At 33.5% G+C, this 21,663-nt stretch overlaps 3 protein-coding genes across 3 annotated transcripts; 2 read left to right on the top strand and 1 right to left on the bottom strand.

The window, feature by feature from the left end:
• Positions 1-242: 242 nt before the first annotated feature.
• On the bottom strand, positions 243-5,154 carry LOC140980978 (uncharacterized). The gene is made up of 5 exons (XM_073447149.1): positions 4,680-5,154; positions 3,003-4,207; positions 1,659-1,805; positions 1,032-1,148; positions 243-921 (listed from the first exon to the last, which is right to left on the bottom strand). The coding sequence occupies exons 1-5, from the start codon at positions 5,149-5,151 to the stop codon at positions 322-324; spliced, it is 2,541 nt and encodes an 846-aa protein (XP_073303250.1). The 5' UTR covers positions 5,152-5,154; the 3' UTR covers positions 243-321.
• Positions 5,155-13,034: 7,880 nt separating this feature from the next.
• Positions 13,035-19,231, top strand: LOC140981146 (uncharacterized). Its single transcript, XM_073447436.1, has 7 exons — positions 13,035-13,643; positions 15,290-15,364; positions 15,432-15,945; positions 16,283-16,668; positions 17,743-17,969; positions 18,072-18,216; positions 18,734-19,231. Exons 1-7 carry the CDS (start codon positions 13,233-13,235, stop codon positions 18,860-18,862), a joined length of 1,887 nt encoding a protein of 628 aa, XP_073303537.1. The 5' UTR covers positions 13,035-13,232; the 3' UTR covers positions 18,863-19,231.
• Positions 19,232-20,725: 1,494 nt separating this feature from the next.
• On the top strand, positions 20,726-21,663 carry LOC140980971 (homeobox-leucine zipper protein ATHB-7-like). Its single transcript, XM_073447138.1, has 2 exons — positions 20,726-21,159; positions 21,328-21,663. The coding sequence occupies exons 1-2, from the start codon at positions 20,866-20,868 to the stop codon at positions 21,646-21,648; spliced, it is 615 nt and encodes a 204-aa protein (XP_073303239.1). The 5' UTR covers positions 20,726-20,865; the 3' UTR covers positions 21,649-21,663.

Genomic DNA, 21,663 nt, shown 5'->3' with positions numbered 1-21,663 from the left:
CTTTTACTCCAATCCATCAGGGACTTCAAATTGTGATATCAACTAAGATTCACACGTAAAAGTGATAATGCTAGGATCAAATATTACATCCCCATCGTTTTTTTCAGATGCGCACCCCATCGTCCAGTACTTATAGACAAGTTCTGGTTCACCGTCAAAACTGGAAATCACCCATACCCGCACTCGATCAACCACCTCTCGTTGGTAAAGGAAATTTTTTATCAAAATTTAGACAAGACGACTTTTCTGTGTACTATCTTACTCTGTTTCTTCAAAATTTCATTACCATAGGGTAAGCAATTATATACACAAATAATCTATCTACAAAGCAACCGCTTTCTTTATAAGATTAAATACAGCAAAAATAAGCATCATCCCCACGACCTTTTTCGAAGCTAGCACCCGGAGATTTATCCTTAAACGATGGTTCCTCATGAATTGCACCCCAGATTCCCCCAACCACATAATCCAAGAAAGAAGAGAAAATGATACCACTTTCACTGTTTCCTTTGGTCCACACACGTTTCTTAGGCCACTTGGCACCTCCACGTACGACCAACCGTGACCTCCTTGAGTGCTGTGAACCTGGTTTAGCCCAAAACACTCGTTCATCCAACTCGATAAATTGATTAGTAACTTCGCAAGCCAGGCAATCTCATCATCAGAGATGGGTCGTTTCATTGAGTCACCCTTGTATCTAATCTCATCCCCCATTAGGTTACCAGAACCTCTCGGCTTGAAGATTTCATGGTATGACTGATGACAATGTATGAACTCCAATGCTCCAGATGATGGCTTTATAATTGGGCCTCCAAATAACTGGTTTACTTGGGCTTTCAAGGAGTTGAGATTCTGTAGATTCTGAACGACATTGTTTCCAGAAAGTGATTGCAGCTCAGCCTCCGCACGCAACAGAAAGAGCTGGGGAAAACAACTCACGAGTAAACACAATGTGACTAAAGCACATGGTGTGTGTGTGTTGGTGGAGGGGGTGGGGGTGGGGGTGGGGGTAGAACTGCTATAGTTTAAACCTGAAGCAAATGATTTCCACCGTCTTCATCATCAGCAAACAGTTGTAGATCTTTGTTCCAATTCTCATGCAAAAAGGATCCATCTGTATTGCTCTCGCAAAGCCCATACTCCCAATCCTAAATGTGTCAACAAAACCAGCAAATTATAAAGGCTATAATATTGATGTACACATAATAAAAGTAGGTTCTCTATGTCAGAATAAAGATATAGAATATAACAAGGCTCCCATAATCCTAATGAATACAGAATGTTTGAATCTGACAATGAAACATGTCTGAAAATGGTTCCCTTGACCCTATCGAATACACTTCTGAAATCATTTGAATCTGGCAATGAGACATGTCCATGATGCCTTGGCATGTGTATTAGAAGAGTAGCAAAAATTTGAACTGCTATAATGCAGTCCCTGAGCAGCCGCAATGACTTTTATCTCGATAATCGTCAGAAGACTTGGAACTCATAACATAGAGCAAACATACAAAGAAAAATGATAACTGAATGTTTGTTTACTAATGCAGAAAACTTGGAAGTAAAAAAGTAAAGCATCAAGGACATAATATACAAGATATTTCCCCCAATAATAGACGTGATCTTCAGAACTAACATTTAGGTAAAGAAAGACAAACCTGCAACTGCTGGCGAATTGTGGGAACAAATCTGTTTGACATATTAAGCATCGATTTAGATGATTCTGTAACTTTTGAATGGTAAACGGTACCTACGTTTTTTAGGAGATCTATCAGCTCATTAGACGAGGTTAATATGTTAATAACCTGCAAAAAAATTTCATACAAAAAAATGTTAATCAGGAAAATGGTACAACCTGAGATAATGCATATAGTATCAATTTTTTTTTTTGGAAGAGGAAGAAAGAAAAACCGCACTACTCCTTAAATTGCAACCACTATTATTTACCAAGAGTTCCCTTTAGCAAAAAGTTCTACATTGTTAGATAGTGCCACTAATGTTCTGAGGCTTCCATCTCCTGTATGCACTTTCAATCCTTGAAGTCCTTGTGCAAACTCCGACGGTCAAAGAATCAACTCACCGGACCGAACTTATTAGCGGTAGACCATTTCTTATATATATTTGTATAACGAAGCATAAGTGCATAACTAAGTAGATAATTTTATCATCTCTTGCTACAATGTTAGTTCTTTCATAGGACAGTATTTTAGATCTAAATATGTGACGTCCTATTCCCAAAGACATCCCTGCCAAGTAATCCATCATGATTGAATGTATCTCATGATTTGAAATCACACTGACAAAAATTGTCCAACGAGAAAAAAAACAAAATTAATATCAACTTCCCAATTTAATGCGAAACGAAGCATATTACAGGATTGCCAATTAAATGACAAAATTTATGCGACACTGCCAAGAGTTAGCTAGTAAATATATTTATCAAAGTTCTTTTGCTCAAGTTCTCGTACTTCAGAATTCTCTAAGTGAAGTTTAAAACCAAGAAGGTGTAAACAAGATCTAGCATTCAACAAATTGTAATAGTCTTCCTCTTACATCCAATTCTTTTAACATTAAACAACAATGTATAATATACCATTCCAATATATAACCACGATTCATCTTTATGTTAACATACCATTTACTGCACCTCTATCCAACATAGAACAATACCTCAACACAGGGAAGAGAAAGCATCGAATACAAAAAAAGTATTTGTTGACCAAAAATTTATCTTCTAAATGAAGGGAAAAAAAAAAAGAAGAATCCAGATTTTAGAGTCAATGGTCACAATTCGATTTTTGGATTGTACAGAAAAGACGAAAGAGAAAAATCTTAAGTTGTATACAAGTAAATATTCTTGATATTTGATCGGTGACTTGTTTTGCATGTTAGTCATTCGAAAAGTAAAAATTAATAAAGAAAATGGTTAACTTATGATTTTTTTATGCAGAATAAAAGTGAGACAAAAAAGAAACTTGAAAAGTTTCTGGATGGAAATAGACCTTTGCAACCATCTGAACTACTACTTCTGTATCTGTGTGAAGGAACTTGTGTGCAAATCCAATAAAATGCATGACCAAGGAGCTGTAAAAAAGGTAGTTGATCAATACATATCCCTGCCAGGAAGATGAGTATTCATGAGATGTTACTCTTGCGACACTTTTGGCTGTTTTACGTGAGATTCCGGAAAGTTCATCAAGATCAGGAAACCCTTCAAAACTAACGGACCAAGGTTCCATGTGATTAACCCAAAGCGAAAATACTTGTGATGCATTCTTTATAGATGTTCCCATCGGACAAAACAGAAATGTTCTCAAAATAAATCTGTATAACGGCCTCTGAATCAGTAAGCCCCAAGATCCATTGGAATGTAAACTAGGTGCAGCATCACTTGATTTGACAACATCAACCAAACCTGATACCCTCCGTCCAGGACTGCCAACATAATCAATCTGATCGGACTGTTTTGATGCTGGGATCGAATTTATATTCAAATACTTGACAAAAACATTTAACACATCAGCGAGTCCTGCAGTAGGTGGAGTTTCACCCAGAACTGAGTTAAAAGGAAAAGTTATTCCAAATGACTTGCACAAACCCACAGGCAGGGGTGAAAAGTCGTTATCAACCAACCAAAAATGGATGAATGTATAAACTACAAATTCTGCCCGCTCGATTGCCGAATTATCATAACCAGTAGAATATCGAAGTACGGACCGATAATATGGTTGATTCACATTCAGATCTCCAACCGGAACAAATGAATGAAGATAGATGTATAATAGCTGTACATACAAATTACTCTCGGTCTTCTTTTCTGTTCCACGTTTAGCACTTGAAAGACCAGGGATTGAATTAGACCAGTTCTCAAACCTAAATTTCCTAGGTCTCTGAACCTTCACAGCCTCTGAACTCTCGCTATTTCCTCTACAAACAGGAGAATAAGCAAACCAAAACAAGAAGTACTCAAAAACATTTAATTGCACCTGATATGAATTGACCTTAACCGAATCTTCCACGACCCTAGTCGCGAACAATGGGCATAAGTTAGCCAAACCTAAATAATCTCGTTCATTCTGAAGCATGTACCTAACCCATTCTGGCAGGCGTTCAACTGGAAAATAATACTTAACAAGAGACAAACGGTCCACTTCATAGATTGCCGACAACAGCACTCCATTTGGTGATAGAAGGTTCAAGAGTTTACCTGCAAGCAGACAAAAAGCAGGGGACATAGGGACAAAACATATCAGTCGCCCAAAATATTTTAAAAATCCCAATAACCAATATGAAATACGAGAAGGAACATGCAACAAACACGTCCAAAACAAATAACAGAAAATTGCATACCACTGAAGAAATAAAATGAATATAACTACATGACTGTCTATCTATGTCCATACAACAAACCAAAAAAAAAGAAACAAAAGCATAGCAATGACGATAACTACAATGCCAAACTACTTACAGTTCCAGAAACAAAACAGCTGAGACTAGAAACAATATTAAAATTATCACCATAAATCCGATCTTCGTACATAATCCTACATCGACTAAGCTGGTAAAGCCACGAAGAAACGTCATAAAATCCCGAAAGCTTCTGAAATGCAACCCATCGACACAGGCATTCAAAATCAATTAGAGCCTGAATTACAAGATTTTCGAGTGCAAAATCTTACCTGTAAGCTCCGAATCATTTTCCAACGCAGTAATATCGATCCACCCATTGGTAAAGAGACGCCTCGGAGCTGAAGGAGGCGAGGAATCATCAAAACCAAAGATTCTGCAAATTAGGGTCGGGAAAGTGATGGAGAAAAACCATCTCTGTTGGTCGGGGCTGTGCTTCCCGAGAAAAGACTCCACGGCAGAGCAAGCGGCGGAAATCTGAGGCGGAGACGTCGCGGCAGCTACGGTGGAGGCCAACTCCGTACACTTGTTCTGCGCGTCGGTGGCGTAAGAACGAAGAATCATGTTGTGGCGAGAGAGAGAGAGAGAAGTGAACGGGCGAGGGTTTTGAGGAGATTTTGAATGAGAGAGGGGCAATGGCGCGTTGTAGGAGAAGAAGCTCGAAAAAGAAGGCGACGTGGCGTTGGGTTGCGTCTTCCTCGATGGGTGCATGAGATTAAAATGACCATGACACGTGTAAATCATATGAATGAAAGCTGTATTTGGAACTATAGATTTCATAGAGACTTCAGTATAGATTGGAAATCTATTTTTTTTAGATTATAAGTGTTACGTTTCGAGCTCGAGTCTGCGTTTATGTGACTATATAATGGACTTTTATAATAATTATTTCGTATTCGTCATCACTTTACAAAAATGATTAAGTCAAGTCGCTATAGAAGTCCATTGTAATTCATTTTAAACTCATTTTAAATCTTTATTTTTTTATCATGTGGGACAATAGGGTATCACAATCACCCTTCCTTCAGACTCGATGTTCTCGTCGCGACATTTCCCTTGATCCACAAGTGTCGAGAATCTAAAGGTGGCTTCTACGAGTTCAAGAGGTGGCTCTCATCATGTAAAATTTTGCCCTGCAGGTTCAAGAGGTGGCTCCAATGCATATAGCACTTTGCACCGCATAGCACTTATTTCTCGATGTTCTTTGCCCGTGACCGGCTCTGATATCATTCTGTCACGTCCCGAGCCCAGTCCTGTGATTGCGTGACTACACAATGGGTTCATATAGCAACTACTTCGTATTCGTCCTCGTTTTACAAAAATTATTTAACCAAATTGCTTTAGAACTTCATTGTAACTCATTATAAACTCATTTTAAATATTTCATTTTTACCATGTGAGACAAGAGGTATCACAAGAATTACAAGACATTATCTACAAATTCAATTTTTTTTAAAAATTTTATATAGTGTTTTATTTTAATTATGATAAATTTTGAATCTATTCAATAATTGAGGTATTTGAAATTCATTCTAATTTATAGAACTATTATATTAATAAATAAGACATGAATTTAATATTTCATTTTTAACAATAAAAATATAATAGAAATATATATATTTCAAATCCATTCATTTAAATGTAGTCGCAAAACTAAGTAGTCACACACGTTATTATTATTACTATTTTTATTTTATTATTATTTACAATGAGAATCGGGTTTTCATCGTGTGTTTACTTGCTCTATCCTAAGCATGTTTAAGGGTTCTTCGGTTGCGGTCCGATTTTAATCGATTCATGCGCTGGAAGTTCGTGAATCATACGAAACCGAAATGATTACGATTCTAGGACAAAAACCTTTGAACCAATTCGAACCGAAAGTTCACTTTCGTATCATCAAACCAGTCCCGACTAGTTCAAAGCCATGTATTTTATTTTATGTACAAAAAACATATTTTTTAATAGAATTTTCGGATAATAAAAAATATTATATTAAAAATTGCAAACACAATAGGAAAAAAATTATTCGTTTATTGAAATTTTAACTTAGAATAATATTTCAAGTTTAGTTAAATATATATATACATCTCAATTTTCAACATAATTAATTAAAATAGTTCTAGAATATTTTTCTACTTCATTGTATTGGCTCGCAAATTCATTGGTAGTATTTGTCTTCTTTTTTTTTTCTGCGTTAAACTAATCATGTAGTAATAGAAGTATGGCAAGCGACTCTGAATAAATATTGTATCTAAGATCTCCAATTATTTGGCCTCATGTTGAGAAGACCGACTCGATGCTACACTCGAGCATTGAAATGCAAATATGTGTTTTGCATTTGATTATAAGATTACATATTATCTTGAATTTTCTTTCCACAATCGTAAAATATCGAAGTTATTCTCATTTGAAGATCCTGATTCAAAAAGAATTGTAGTTCATGTGATGAGTTTATGGATATTGATCTTTCTTTATATTTATGGTGTCCCAAAGTTCATAAAAAGTTAATTCCAGTTATTTGTCAACCAAAAATGCTACCGAACATGGCTCCTTTCCAATCCTTGTTCATATAATACAATTGAAACATGTTTTTAGAAATACTGCATCTCTGACGTCCTATGTTCATCGACACTATTGTCAAAAAACTTACCATAGTGTTAAAAAATGTAACGTCATATAATTAATTATTTGGTGATTTGATATAATTAAAATAAATATTGAGTTGATCAATAATTAAGATAATTAATTGTGCCAAATAAATTTAAAACATGTGTTAAAAAATGTATTTTAGAATATTGGATGTTGAGGTTCAATAATTGCCCTGCTAGGTAGAGCGATCGAATCATGAAACTTGGGTTACTATGCAATTTAAAATATTTGAGTTATCTCATTACCACCATCTATAGCTTTTGATAAAGTGTTAAGCTCTCGTTCCTACCGTTGGTATCAGAGTCAATGTCATAGGTTCAATTCTCATTGATTGCAAAGAGTGCACTTATTGGGAGAAAGATTGTTGAGGTGCAATAATTGTCTCTGTTGGGTGGAGCGGTCGCACCATGGTGATTGGGCTGCTATACAGTTTAAAATATTTCAGTTGCACCATTACCACCCGCTATAATTTTTGGTATAACGACAAGCGCTCAGTCATACATAAAAAATTTAAACGATATAAAATACATATAGAGTTTATATAGCACATGAGAGAAAAATAAATACAAAATCAGGTTAAATGAGCATGAATCACTGTTTTTAGTAAGCAACTCATACTATATTACATGCATATACATATAATTACCATTTTTGGAAATAAGGGATAAAGTAAAGGAGAAAAAAAACTTGTTCTCGTAACCCATTCTCCAGCCCCTGCATTTTGAGCTTCTCTTTGCTCTAGCTCCCATTGCTGCCCAAACTGCCGAAGAGGTGGCGTCGAGCTCAGCAACCCCTTATCCTAGCTGTTGCACCTTTGTTCCAGCTCGAAAACGAATAATAGAGCTAGGATCAAAGCCCAGTTGCGCGAGGAAGGGGTCGAGATGCTTCTTCTTCCAGATTTTCTTCTCTCTTTTCGGTGTACTTTAGGACTTGAAGACTCATGTGTATGGATTTAGCTGTGAATTCTTAATATAATTGTGCATCTAGTTCGAATTTAAGCTAAAAAAATGTAGCTGTGTTATGTATCATTAGGTGTCATGTAATGGGGATAAGCAAGTTCTTCAAGTTGTTGTGAGTTTTACAATGGGAATTTGTAGTTTTGTTCAAATAGAACTTGTAGTGCTTTGTGTTTGTTTTCTTTGGTCACTAAAATAATCGAATTTCAATCAGTTATAGATTTGATATGAATTTTATGCCAAAATGTGTCTAAACTGTGTTATGTATTTGAGTCGGGATGAAAACCTACTGGATCTCGGGAATATGAACTGTGTACACTAGGATTGCATAATTTTGGTTCAAATGAAAGTTGCATATCTATAAGTTATCTTCGAAATGAAACCAAACTAGTCTAATTCCATTAAGAATCGAGATAGTTATGCATGTGTTCGTGGAACTGCTTCGTTATAGAATTATGTCCACGAATTATGTTGATGCAATGTGTTCTAATTAATTCTAGGCACAAACGATTGAGAATTTAAATATGTTTTCAACTAGACAAACTTGTATATTTGAGTTTCTTTCATTTATAATTGGCAGATATTGATTTGAGCCAATAATGAGTTATATATGAATTGTATGCTCTTAAGTTGAATCTTTAAATTGTGATAGAACGATCTGCACTTGGTTTTCTATTTTAAGTGTATGAGCAAATCGAGATGATCGAATCTCATCTTGATGTATTTTGATGAAATATTTGGCATATTATCTTATTTTTTAGGCTGTGAAGATCAAATTTGAGCTTGCTATGGTTCAAAATGGGTTTAGGTATGTTAATGTTCGGTAACATAATATGGTAATATATAAATTATGTTTCTATGTTCAATTATTTGACATATTTATGTCATTTAATTTAGGGCATTATATTATGACATTCACGTCGTTGTATATCATTCTTGTGACATGTTCATCTTGTTATTTTGTTTTCCTGGCACATGAGGTTATTTCGGAATCAGACAGTTGCTTTCTAGTCGAGTTATCCCTGATACCGATTCCAGACTGGTTCTGGTCCGGTCTGAAACCTAGACCAGGACCGGTCCAATTTTGGTTTACTTTTAACGAGCCAGTGATTTGGGTTGGTTTCGGTTCCAATTCTTAATAACCAGTTATTAACGTGACGGTTCCGATTCAGATTCGGATTGAACTGCCCTTTTAAGCATGCTTAATTTATCCAATCAATTGTTTAGTTGTTATTATAACTAGTGACTCATGCACATGCCTGCATATATTTTTAACATAATTGATTTTTTTAGAATCTTTATTTATTGATAATGATAAACAATTCGTGCTGGAACATTTAAGTTTTTGTGATATGCTCGTCTTAAGAAATTAGCTCTAGATTATTAAAATTTAGCAATGCGAGAAATTCAGTAGTCGGTAAGCTCAGCAGACCAATTGCTCACATCTGATAGTTCTTCAAGGTCTACCGAAATAAATGGACAAGCATTATTGATCATCATCAGACTACTGGATCTTGTCAACAGTCATTTATGAACATTTGATTTATTCTCTTTATTAATAGAACATAAAATAAGCAAATTGAATATTGAGAAGATGTTCAGAATTTTAGTTAAAGAAAACACTTTCTGACTGATTTGAATGTCACTGTCACAAGCATTTATTGTCGCCTTATGTTCTTGGATCAAAACGGATGACACATGGCAAAGTGTATGATTGCTTTAATGGTCTCAGTACAAATCATTTATAGTCGTTCAGATCCGAACGCTAGAAAACAGCAATAAAAGGCCAACAATTATCTCTTAATGGACTTTAGACATTTATGCGATTTATCAATTGTTATCATTCTAAGAACTTTGCTGAAAATATTTGAAGCACACTTTCAAAATCTTATTAGCTTTTTTTAGAAATCATCTTGTACTAAAGTTGCACTCACTTTAATCATACTTTTATTATCTTTTAAGTAAGTATTTATAACTAACAAGAAAAATCTTTTTCTTCAAAAGTTTGTGTTAAGAGTTGTGAAAAAGTCGACACTAAGAGTTTCACTATGCATTGTTAAGTTTTGTTAAATTGAGTGTTTACAGAAACGGTAAATCAAAGTATTTTAGTGAATAACTTCTGGAAACAAAAGAATGAGAGACATATAAGGCTTTTATCATTCGAACTTCCAGAAGCAATCATCGAGTTTTTATATTACTTTTAATTTTGTTCACAAAGTTCGGTAGACTCAATCCGTATGTCATTTCAATTGTATGTTGATATTTGATGGTTGAGATCAAACTTCTGTTATTAAAATTATCAGAGGTCATATAATACTCAATATAAGAAAACTGTGAAATGTTTATTCAATTCATCTAAAGCACATCCACCGACCATAACAATTCATTTAGTTATTTTTGAATTACCAAAATAGGTTGTTGTGATAACTTTATTAGATAAAATAATGAATATTTTTGTCCATCCATTAAAATGACTAAAGTAGTTACTACAAGTTGTTTTAGTGGTGATTACGATGCAGTTTTGCGGTTTTTTTTAAAAAATATTCAAATCAAATTTTCATATATTGTTCGTTAATTTTTTTAAAAAAAAATAAATTGAGGTTTTACATATTAGTTTTACGATTATGAGCGGTTTGAGACGGTTGCGGTCTGTTTGCGATTTTTTATGAAAAATATTAAAAAATATATTCGAATTGATTCGAAACAATAACAATACAATGTCTTTTAAATATAAAATATAATTCAAATCGTACAAAGATAAAACTAGATAAAACAATAATCAAGATTCAAAACTAAGTAAACATTTGAGAAACACAACACACTCATAAAAAAAAGGCATTTACACTATTTTATCATTTTTTTACTTTCGAAATTTAATTAAAATATTTGTAGTAAAAAATATATAAATATTATAATAAAAGACTAATGTGAAGAGTAATTAAGAAGAAAAATAGTTTTCTTTGTAGAAATAATAATTTTGAAAAGAGTTGAGATATAATGAATGTTGACTTCTTTAATTGAGTATTTTTTTTAATATAAATTATTAGAACTTAGGCCAAATAGTATGGCAAGCAGTTTAGGCGCGGCAGTTTGATGCAGTTCTTAGCAAAAACGAACCATGTACGCGATAAGATTTATGATTAATATTTTTAATCGCAGTTTTTTTTTATAAAATATTAGAAAAAACAGTGTGGTATAATTCGGTTTGGATAATTAATAAAAAGTTTTGATCACCCCTAAATGGTTTGTGTATTATTATATATTGTACCTTCATCAATATATTAATCTATATTTTATTATTAAGTTTGAGACATTTAGAGTAATTAACTTTGGTGTCATGGTCTGTTTTTATAATCATATATATTAATAAAATGTTAAAACTTTAATGTAAGTTATATGTAGTTTAGCGGATAGAATCATTGTTTCTTAGAAATTAAGTTATAGGTTCAATTCTTGCATCATTTTTTTAATTATTTTATTTTTTTATTTATTTTTTAATTTATATATCAAAATTACAATATAACTCTTCAATATTTCTTATAATTATATTTTGATCCTCATTTAAATATACACCAAATGAATTATAAAAAATATTATACATGCGTACGTCGGTGCACTAGTTATTCATTATGCATCGATCAATTCATTATATATAAAATTTAAAAATTATTTGTAATATAAAATTTTATATACATTCTATATTATCTGAAATTTAATCAATCATATAAAATATATAACTATATATTCTTTATTATTCCATCTCCAACTCAAATATTTTGACAATCATATAATTAAAATTTTTTTTTATCATGTCCAATTACATTTATTCAAGTAAACATGAAACAATGTTTTCTTTTAGGACTACGCTCAATTCATTTGAATTTTCTAACAAGTGATACAATTATTTTCTTTAAAAATGGCATAAATACCCTCGACCAATGTATTTATTTTTACATTTTCACCCTTTATTTTTATAGTAGGTTTTAATTACAAAAAATAAGTTTTTTATGAGTTGGTCTTACAGATTTATATTCATGAGATGTGTCTTCTGATCCATATTTATTTTAAAAAATAAATTTTTTATACATAAAAATAACACTTTTTAATAATTTATATTAGGTCGAATATCCGTCAAATAAAATTGACACGTAAGAAAATCTCACAAGGTTTTTTTTTTTTGTTTGAAATTTTCATAAAACTGCTCAAATGTAATTGATACACAAAAAATATATATTTTCTTAACTTTTAATTTTACACACGGTAAACTTATAAAAAATCATTAAATTTGTAAATAAGATTTAAACATGTAATAATATATGATTTATTGATTATAATTATATGTTGAAATTTTATATATATATACAAATGCATTATCTATTGATTATATTATTTGTAAATATATATATCTGTACAAATTTATTTGTGTAAAAAATTTAAATATTAGAATATATATTTTGTGTGTTTGACGAAATTAATAAAAATTGTTTCTAATTTAGAATATGATTTAAACGAGTGCATGTACAAATAATCAGTAAAAAGTGTAAACTTTTATTTTATTAAATTGACTTATGACATTTAGGTCATTTTCAAAATTTTTGATGTAAAAGTTAAAATAGTAATTGATAGACAAATATAAAATATGAGAAATATTAATATCAAATATATGAAATATAAGGGATGCAATTAGCCAAGATTGATATAAGTAATGGCAGATCATACCATATCTTGAAAAAAGAGAGACAAAATTTAATTAAGGTTATGGAACATACTGTATGAGATATTTCTAAAGTTTAAATTTAATTTAAAAACATAGAAAATTTTGTTTAAAAAATAAATATAGAAAATTACAAAATAAAATATTTAAATCCACACATATATATAATTTTGATATGTTACACACCTACTGTGGATATTTATATGAACATCGATAACATGAAAAAATAATTTTTCAATAGGTATTGATGCTCCTACGNTAATAATAAATACGTGTGGATTTTATTATTATTATATATAAAACAAGGGCAGTAGTTACAACGGCCGCCATTGAAGTTTACGTGAAACGTTTGACCGACGATCGGTGCCATCTCCGAGCCAGCATTTAGCTTCGAGCTATCACGGCGTCTGAAAAGGGGATCATCCCCATACCCACATACTAACGAGAACTTGAGGACCAGACCTATCCTCAATCACGACTTCCGAGCCCGTGAAACCTCTTCATCAATGTCAGCTCCGGAGCCTTTTCAAAGGCTGTCTCCAGAACACCAAAAACGTACTCAAAATCCAAGAAATTCGAAGAATTTTGAGAAAGGAAACGAGGAAACTGGGAGTTCTGATACTGGGTCCGGCTCAATATCGAGGCTTGATTCGGATTATGATGATATACACGATTTAGAGAATGATTCTAAGTGTTTGACAGTTTCAAAATTGAATCTTGATTGTGATAGAGGTGAAAAGAATATGTGCGAAGCTGACAGTAGAAAAGTAGTGGATAATGTTAAAGGATCTCATTCTAATGACAATAATGATTTGGATGATGCTGGAAAACGGCTGGAGGAGCTTAGAAGTAGAGTTGAAGAACCAGAGTTGTCGGAGGAGCAAATAAGCGTCAATATTCAGCGGCAGGAGGATGAGGTACTCAATTGATGATGCTTTTATTTCGTTCTATCTTGATAGTTATTGTATGTGCCTTGTTTGTTTGTCTATTACTTTTTCGTTCTTTATTCCATAAATGTGCTTCTCCAATGTATTATTTACTTCTCTGTCTGGTGTAATGAGATCAGCTATATGCTTCGGTCTAGCTATGAATTTCCTGGTGAAATCTTTGTATTATAATTTCACATAAGTTCTATGAAAGAAGATATCCTTGTTGGTATGATTGATTAAAAAGCTAGTAGCATTCTGTAGCAAAAGTAAAGCGTTTCCAAACTAATCTAAAGTGGAGGAACGTGGGGTACTTTGCTCACATATTTGATGCATTTCAAACCAGAAAGACTCTGTTACAAATGTGGAAAACTTACCTCGATGATTATGTAAATGAATGCAGAACTTAATCGAGTTATGTGAGTTGCTGAAGCATTTTAGAAATTGAAGGCATCACCTAAATGGATTTTCGTTTAGGTTGAAGGGAAATCCAAAATTTTTTGTATCACAATGAAGAAAAAGCACGGATTAGATCATATTTTTATGACGAAGGATAATGACGGTTAGTTAAACAAGTAGGAGGACATTTAGATAAGCGCCGTAATCCTGAATGGGTATTTTCGGTTTGCTATAAAGTTGAAGCTATCATATATTTTTTATATAGAAACCCTTGTTCTGGTATTTATATAGCTATTACTTTTCCTTGGTTCTCAAGGTTGATAATCACACTTTGGTGGAGTTCTGTTCAGTTAGTCTACACATGCTAAATTCAGTGTAAACTGCTGATATCCAGGATTGTGATCTTCTATCTGAAGATTATCTCGCTGGACCGGCTTCAAATCTTATTGGTCGATCTTGTAAATGTGTTGCTTGAGCAAGAACTTATCCGTTCCTTATTTTTTTATCTATATCTATATTCTATATTATCTTTTTCACATATTACAAGGCATCAGCCTATAAAATCTTATTTGAACCCAATGGTCAAACATTAAAAAATAACATCCATTTAAAAACATGGCACCAAGGGGAAATTTGAGAGATCACATGAAAATTTAAAAATAATTCCTCTTAAAAATATGATACCGAGGGGATGCTCTGCTTTTTTATATTAAGACAGATAGGCACATGAAAGCCAATTTTGGGATTTTAAATATATATGTTATAAATAATCCTAAATATTAAAATAAAATTATAAAAACGGACTTCAAATGTATATTTAAAAAATAACCGAAGCTCGATTAAAAATTCAAGGATTACAAAGAAGGAATTATGAATGTATTATCATACAAAATCCATCAACAAAAAAGTAATATTTAACCACAATGTTTTTAATTTTAGCAGGAAGTAATTTTTTTCCCGACAAATTTATCACTCTAATTTAATTATTTTAGCAAACATTTTCATTGGATAAACAATAAAAAAACTTTTTACTAGATATTTCACTTACATGCAGGGTGTGTGCTTGATTGCTTGTCTGCCAATGAACAAGGCCATACAGGCCAGGGGAATCACTATTTTTTCTTTGGCTTGATAATAGATGTTGGCTGGGTCTTTGGAGCACCTAGATTTTGTACGTCTGTTTACACTTCAGACTGCAGTGATCTCTCTCTCACTGTTTGTGGTTTTCATTTTTGCAGCTGCTAGCTCTGGAATACATTTATGGAGATGATATCGTCATTTTAGACAACCAGAGTGGCTTAAAGTCTTTCCAGGTTATTTCACGATTGATAAATATATATTTTTGTTGAAAGAAGTTCTAACATTGATTGGGTTTTGCAGATTCATGTTCATGTTGAATTGCCAAAGGGACTTAACGTCATTGCAAAGTTTTGCTCCTCCAACAGCCTTGACAAAAGAGACGACTATTCTCTGGATTTCTCATACTCTTTCAGAGTCGAATATCTCCCACCAATTATATTGACATGTTTATTACCTAAATCATACCCTAGCAACCTAGTTCCATACATTATCTTATCAGTTCAATGGCTGAATTCTGCTAAAATTTCCGATCTCTGTGACAAGCTTGATTCTATTTGGAAAGAACAAGCGGGGCAGGAAATTATTTACCAATGGGTGGAGTGGTTACACTGTTGTACCCTCTCTTATCTTGGGTTTGACAATGAGATGATTCTTGGGCCTTATGATGTAAAGCATGGAGACATACGGGCAATCTCTGGAAGTGTGTCCCCTGATGTTGACGTTCCTTTGCTGAAGATTTACAATGATGAACACAGCCATGAGAATTTCTGCAGAAACATTCAAGAATGCAAAATCTGTTTTGGCGAGTTTTCTGGTATTTAATCTAGCTCTCTGCAACTTGTTTTGCATAATGAGTGGTTGATGCATGCAAATTATTTACTGCGTAGTCCCTGATCATAGTAAGAGTGAATGTGATTTAATGACATTGTTGTCCCACAATTTGTTTCATCCACTCACACAATCAAGCTCTATCGGCAAAGGATATAAATCTACTGAATATTTTGTTTTAGGTGGCATTGAGGTTAGTTAGTTGTGGTGTGGCTTTCTGATGATGCTTTGAAAATAACTAGAACCTTAAATAATTTAGGTTCAGAGATTGGCTTTCTTATGATGCTTTGGAAATAGTGAATTACATTGTTGACTTTCATTAGGCTCAGAGTTCATCAGGCTTCCATGTCAGCACTATTATTGCTGGAAATGCATGAAAACTTTTTCTGACATGCATTTAAAGGAAGGAACAGTAATGAAACTGCAATGCCCTTACACAAAATGCGGGGGCATAATTCCACCTGGTCTGCTTAAAAGATTACTGGGTGAAGAAGAGTTTGAAAACTGGGAGTCCCTTATGCTACAGAAAGCACTTGATTTAATGTCTGATGTTGTTTACTGCCCAAGATGTGAGACTGCCTGCCTTGAGGATGAAGATCACCATGCGCAGTGCTCGAACTGCTTCTATAGCTATTGTTCGCTTTGTAGGGAGCGACGCCATGTTGGAGTTGCATGCATGACACCAGAGATGAAACTAATTATTCTCCAGGTACGGAGTTTCCATGTTTTGTAAACTTTATTTACGTTATTGTCATGCTAGTGTGAAGCATAACTTGAGCTGCAAATCTGAATATAATTGCAAAAAAACCATATATTTTTTCACAATTCGGAGTCATGTATCAGTGTATAAATGATTTGAATATGGGAAAATTGCTGCAAATTGTAAGATATGATTATCTTTACGGAAGCTCTCATGAATTGTCTCTCATTTAAAAGGCGGGTTCTAATTTTTCATTCCAAGAAACTTAAATCAGAAGTTAGTAATTATTAAACTAAGGTAACGTTTGCAAAATATCATGCTTTTAGATAAATGAGTTAAATTTAGAGATTGTGAAGAAAATGAGAAAAATTAAAAGTTGTTAGTTTATAAAAATAAAGTGAAAAGGTGAAAATATTTAAACTAAAGTGTGATAAATAAGTGATTTTAATACTAGTTTTTTTTACTAAATTATCGAAAATAGCTTGATTAGATAACACACCGCTCTCTCACTTCAAAATTATTGGGAGAAGAGATTTTCATTTATTTACTAAAATATATAATCACTTTTGAATAATCAAAATCATCATGATACCAACTTTGAGATTTTGATTAAAATTAAGTAGGAGCTATCGCAAAATCTGGCATTAAGAAACATGCACAGCCGATTTTTTGAAGTGATTAGTAAAGAATCACATTTTTTTGAGGTTGCAAACATTCCCTAAGTTATCCTTGGCATGTAAAGAAACTATTGAGTTACTTTTTATTTTAGTTTTGATAGGCTTTTGTTGTACCTAATTTTTTAGCAGATAAATTCATTGATGCTTTTTTTTTGGTATTTGGAATTATTTTTTTGGTTGTGTTGCATAATTTTCAATTGTGATGAATTTGAAATCATGAAAAAATGGTTGATAATTAGTTTACAAACGAAAAAATTATTTCATGAAACATAAATTTGATTTAGTTTTGAACTGTAAAAGATGAATTTAGTTCATATTTTCTTCTTCATCTGTTTCTCCTGTGTTTTGCTTGTACCTTTCTAGAATTTGTACGTTTACTTTTGCTGGGTCTTGACCTTAATATCAGGAGCGACAAAATTCGTCTCAAATGAAAGACGAGCAAAGGCGTCGAGAGCAAGATATGATTAGTGAGATTCTTAGTGTCAGGGAGATAAGTCGTTTCGCAAAACAATGCCCCTCTTGTAAGATGGCTATATCTCGTACTGAAGGTTGCAATAAGATGGTGTGCAATAATTGTGGGCAATATTTCTGCTACCGTTGTAATAAGGCGATTTCCGGATATGATCATTTCAGGTTTGCTGTCCGCTTGGACGCAATATAGTTCAATTCTGTTTGGAATTTTGTCAGTAATTATCTGTTTAACTTTCTGGATATATGATATTTTGTTTAACTTAGAGATGGAAACTGTGAACTTTTCCCCGAGGAAGAAATTCAGAAATGGGAGGAGATGAATGGTCGGCAAGTTGCTGGACAAATGCAAGCGCAACTATTTGCTGATCATGCTCATCCATGTCCTAATTGTGGTCAGGACAATGTAAAGGTGAGTTAAGTGTCGATTATTTGTTTGGTTTATAGAAGTAGTTGGATTTTGTAGGAACAGTTTGAGTATTGCCACTTCTCAAGTCACAAGAGATAGCAAGGACTTGAATATTTTGTAGGAAACTGCCACACAAGATTATCGGATAAACTGTATTACTCCCTCCGTCCCAATTATATAGTCCACCTTGTTTTTTCACACATGGTAAGAATGCTATTGAAAAAAACAAATTATACAGGCAAATTTCCTGATACAACCTTATTACAAATTATACTCACAACAATGAAAATCAAATACAATTTTACTGGTTGTTAGAAGTAGTAGCAGTAATTTTTTAAAAAGTACAGTTTTATGTCGTCCCTTGTTTACATGAATGATTATGGTTCCGGAGCGTCTCCTGTTTGCAAATTCTTATTTAACTTTATTCTATACAAACTATTTTATTTTCAAATTTATTCACTTGTCTAAGTTTTTGGTTAACTCGCTCCTTTGCCTAATTTTGTTGTAAAAATCTTTACAGGTGGGCAATAACAATCACATATTTTGTTGGGCATGCCAAAATCATTATTGCTACTTGTGTAGGAAAATGGTGAGGCGCGGCTCGCAGCATTATGGTCCAAAGGGTTGCAAGCAACACACTGTTGGGTAGATTTCAATGCGTTACACGGCTCAATGTACAAGGTAGAAGAGGCTGTACCAAAGTATTCTTCTATATTCCACAGGAGTTATTATTCTGCATTCTTTACTCTAGCAACCGGAGCACCCGCACCCGTGCATTGTACAATTATCCAAAGAAAATAAGTACCTTAGAGAGACCGACTGGATAGTGTGACTAAAATTAATCATATGAAGGCATAAATTTTTCTAAATCAAAGATTTCATATGCCAAAAGCGAACGCTATGACCATTTGGTTTGATTCATAATAAGTGTGAGGCATTCGACATTTGGCGTGTTGATTGTCGGTATTTTTATCCGACGACGTACCTTGTATAAGACCAAGGTTGTAATTGGCGGGAGGCGGTGGTGGGACTGTCGGTGACTGCTTATCGTCTCGGCCGCCTAAGCCGTTGAATTTTCTTAAGTAAATTTTTTTTTATAGATAATCATATACAATCATAAATAATATCATTTTTTTATATAAGATGTGTGCTTAAATTATTTAAGCATAAAGAAATTTCATATAATATAATATCATCTAGATAATGTGCAAATAAATATATAAATATAAATTAACAAGATAATTAATAAAGATTCATAATCATATTAATGCTATTATGTTAACATAGTAATATAATTACTTTTACTAAAAAACTAAGTTTAAATTTCAACGGACGACAGACAGTGTGTGCTGGGCTTAATGGTTGAGGCTTGAGAGTGAAAACCAAACGTATAAAAAAGAAAGTGTGGTGTGCAAATGTTTTGAAATTTAAAATTAATTGACTTTGACTATGTTTTTAAAATTTGTTGAATACAACATAAAAATTTTGACTGCCCGGTGCTCGCCACCTCGCCCGTCTGCTCACCACCTCGACCCGCCTCCCCACCGTCGTATAGCTTGGGTCGCCAAAAACACATGTCTCATGCGCCGTGGCCGTTTCGACCGTCATTTAGAACACTGTAAGGTTTTTTTTTTTGGCCTTCATTGTTGAAATTGTATGCAACTACTGCTAGCCTTTTGGTTTGTTTCTGGGCTCCCCACCCTTACAAATATACGAATCCTGGAACAAGTTATGGGTTCAGGTGGACTCTTGGATAAAGCATGACACTGGAAAACTAAGGCGCGAAAAGTGGACATTTGAAACAAATAGGACAGACGCTAGAATTCTCTATTATTCAAGTTTAAAATCCATTATTCCTTTTTGTTTTTTTTTGGGGGAGATTATTTTGAAATTTCTCCTGAACTAATTAATGCAATTGGAGAACTGAGTCGATAAATTCCACAGATATACTCCCAAACGGCAAGGAAGCCTCCAAATATCTAAAACTACGCCGGGGCACGTAAGTACTAAGGAACCATGCATAGCCACGTGGCACGAATCCAGTGGATTCCGATCGACAGCACATAATCAATCTTTGTCTCCTTACAAATGACTTCATTCAACGTGTCGACTTAATAGTTAGTGACGTAAGGGGTCGTTCTCTCATTTTGACATGTATTATTCATATTTATCTCATTTCTCGAATCCATACTTATCTTATTTCTACCTGCGAGCAAACTGTCTTTTCACTAACTAATTCCAGGGAAAAAAAAAGATTTTGAACTTTGTGACTTTATATTTTCAAGAAATAGTTTTCCAGATACAAAAGTTATAAATTGGTTTTTTTATTTGTTTATATAAATCCCACAGTGAATACTTGACAATTTCCCTAATGAAATTTCACTTCTGAACCTAGTGACTAAATGTGAAACTACTGGTGTGAGGCAAAATGGACACTTGTTATCTCAGAAGGCACAAAGTGCCAAGTTAAGGCCCACCAAAATGAACTTTAAATACCATCGTCAAGATGCACGCACATACGCGTCATGTATCGGGCATCAAAGCTCCAATAGTCTGGCTCGTTCACCAAATAAATTAAAACTCATATACATATAGACTAGAAATTTGGAGATATAAGAGTAGAGTGGTAAGCAACTTGACTTGAAATCATTCATGTCTAGTATTAAGAGGAGCAGAAACAACAGGAGGCGATTTAGTGATGAACAGATCAAGTCTTTGGAGACTATGTTCGATACTGAATCGAGGCCAGAGCTACGCCTGAAAATGAACTTGGCTAACAAGCTTGGGTTGCAGCCAAGACAAGTTGCAATATGGTTTCAGAACAAAAGAGCCAGATCAAAGTCCAAGCATATCGAGAATGAATACACCATGCTTAAAACAAAGTACGATGAGCTGTCTTCCCAGTTTGATATTATGAGGAAAGAGAATCAAACCCTGCTCGTCCAGGTATAAAGATTCTCATAGTAAATATATATATATACATACATGAATTTATAGTCGATAGTTTTGCTAACGTATTATTACAAGTAGTGCAAGTAGGTAAGAAGAATCTTTATGTGAGAATCTTTCAAATTGTGTAAATATATCACAATTTTGTTTCTTTACAAATGCCAGCTGCAGAGACTTAAAAATATGGCTGGCCAAAAAGATGACGAGGTACAAGGCAATTACAAGGATCGCATCAAGACAGCAACTTCTGAAAACCCCGAAATTCTACGAGAAACTCGTAGCAGTGAGCTTCTCATGACCTCGTGTAATGATGCAGGCAAAACGGTTGATTACATGGAGGAGAATGGTTTTCTAAATATGGCAAACGTCGCACAAGATTCGTTAACATCACCGGATAATGGATGCAGCTTTGACTCTTGTACATTTCTTGATGATCCTGGCTACAGCTCGCAGTGGTGGGACTTCAAATTTGGAACTCCGGCCTGAGGGCTTTGTGAGACA

This window comes from Primulina huaijiensis, chromosome 7 (assembly GCF_012295235.1).
Source record: "Primulina huaijiensis isolate GDHJ02 chromosome 7, ASM1229523v2, whole genome shotgun sequence".
In the NCBI taxonomy this organism is placed as follows: domain Eukaryota; kingdom Viridiplantae; phylum Streptophyta; class Magnoliopsida; order Lamiales; family Gesneriaceae; genus Primulina; species Primulina huaijiensis.
The sequence above is the reverse complement of the archived record's forward strand: the minus strand, read 5'-3'. Positions and strand labels throughout refer to the sequence as shown.

Coding starts and splice junctions, on each gene's coding strand:
- LOC140980978 (XM_073447149.1), bottom strand. CDS start 5,151: ATGATTTACACGTGTCATGGTCATTTTAATCTCATGCACCCATCGAGG. Junction 1,806..3,002: donor TAGTTCAGATGGTTGCAAAG/GTCTATTTCCAT, acceptor ATTTTTTTGCAG/GTTATTAACATATTAACCTC. Junction 922..1,031: donor GTGGAAATCATTTGCTTCAG/GTTTAAACTATA, acceptor TGTTTTCCCCAG/CTCTTTCTGTTGCGTGCGGA.
- LOC140980971 (XM_073447138.1), top strand. CDS start 20,866: ATGTCTAGTATTAAGAGGAGCAGAAACAACAGGAGGCGATTTAGTGAT. Junction 21,160..21,327: donor ATCAAACCCTGCTCGTCCAG/GTATAAAGATTC, acceptor TACAAATGCCAG/CTGCAGAGACTTAAAAATAT.
- LOC140981146 (XM_073447436.1), top strand. CDS start 13,233: ATGTCAGCTCCGGAGCCTTTTCAAAGGCTGTCTCCAGAACACCAAAAA. Junction 16,669..17,742: donor TGAAACTAATTATTCTCCAG/GTACGGAGTTTC, acceptor CCTTAATATCAG/GAGCGACAAAATTCGTCTCA. Junction 17,970..18,071: donor TCCGGATATGATCATTTCAG/GTTTGCTGTCCG, acceptor TGTTTAACTTAG/AGATGGAAACTGTGAACTTT.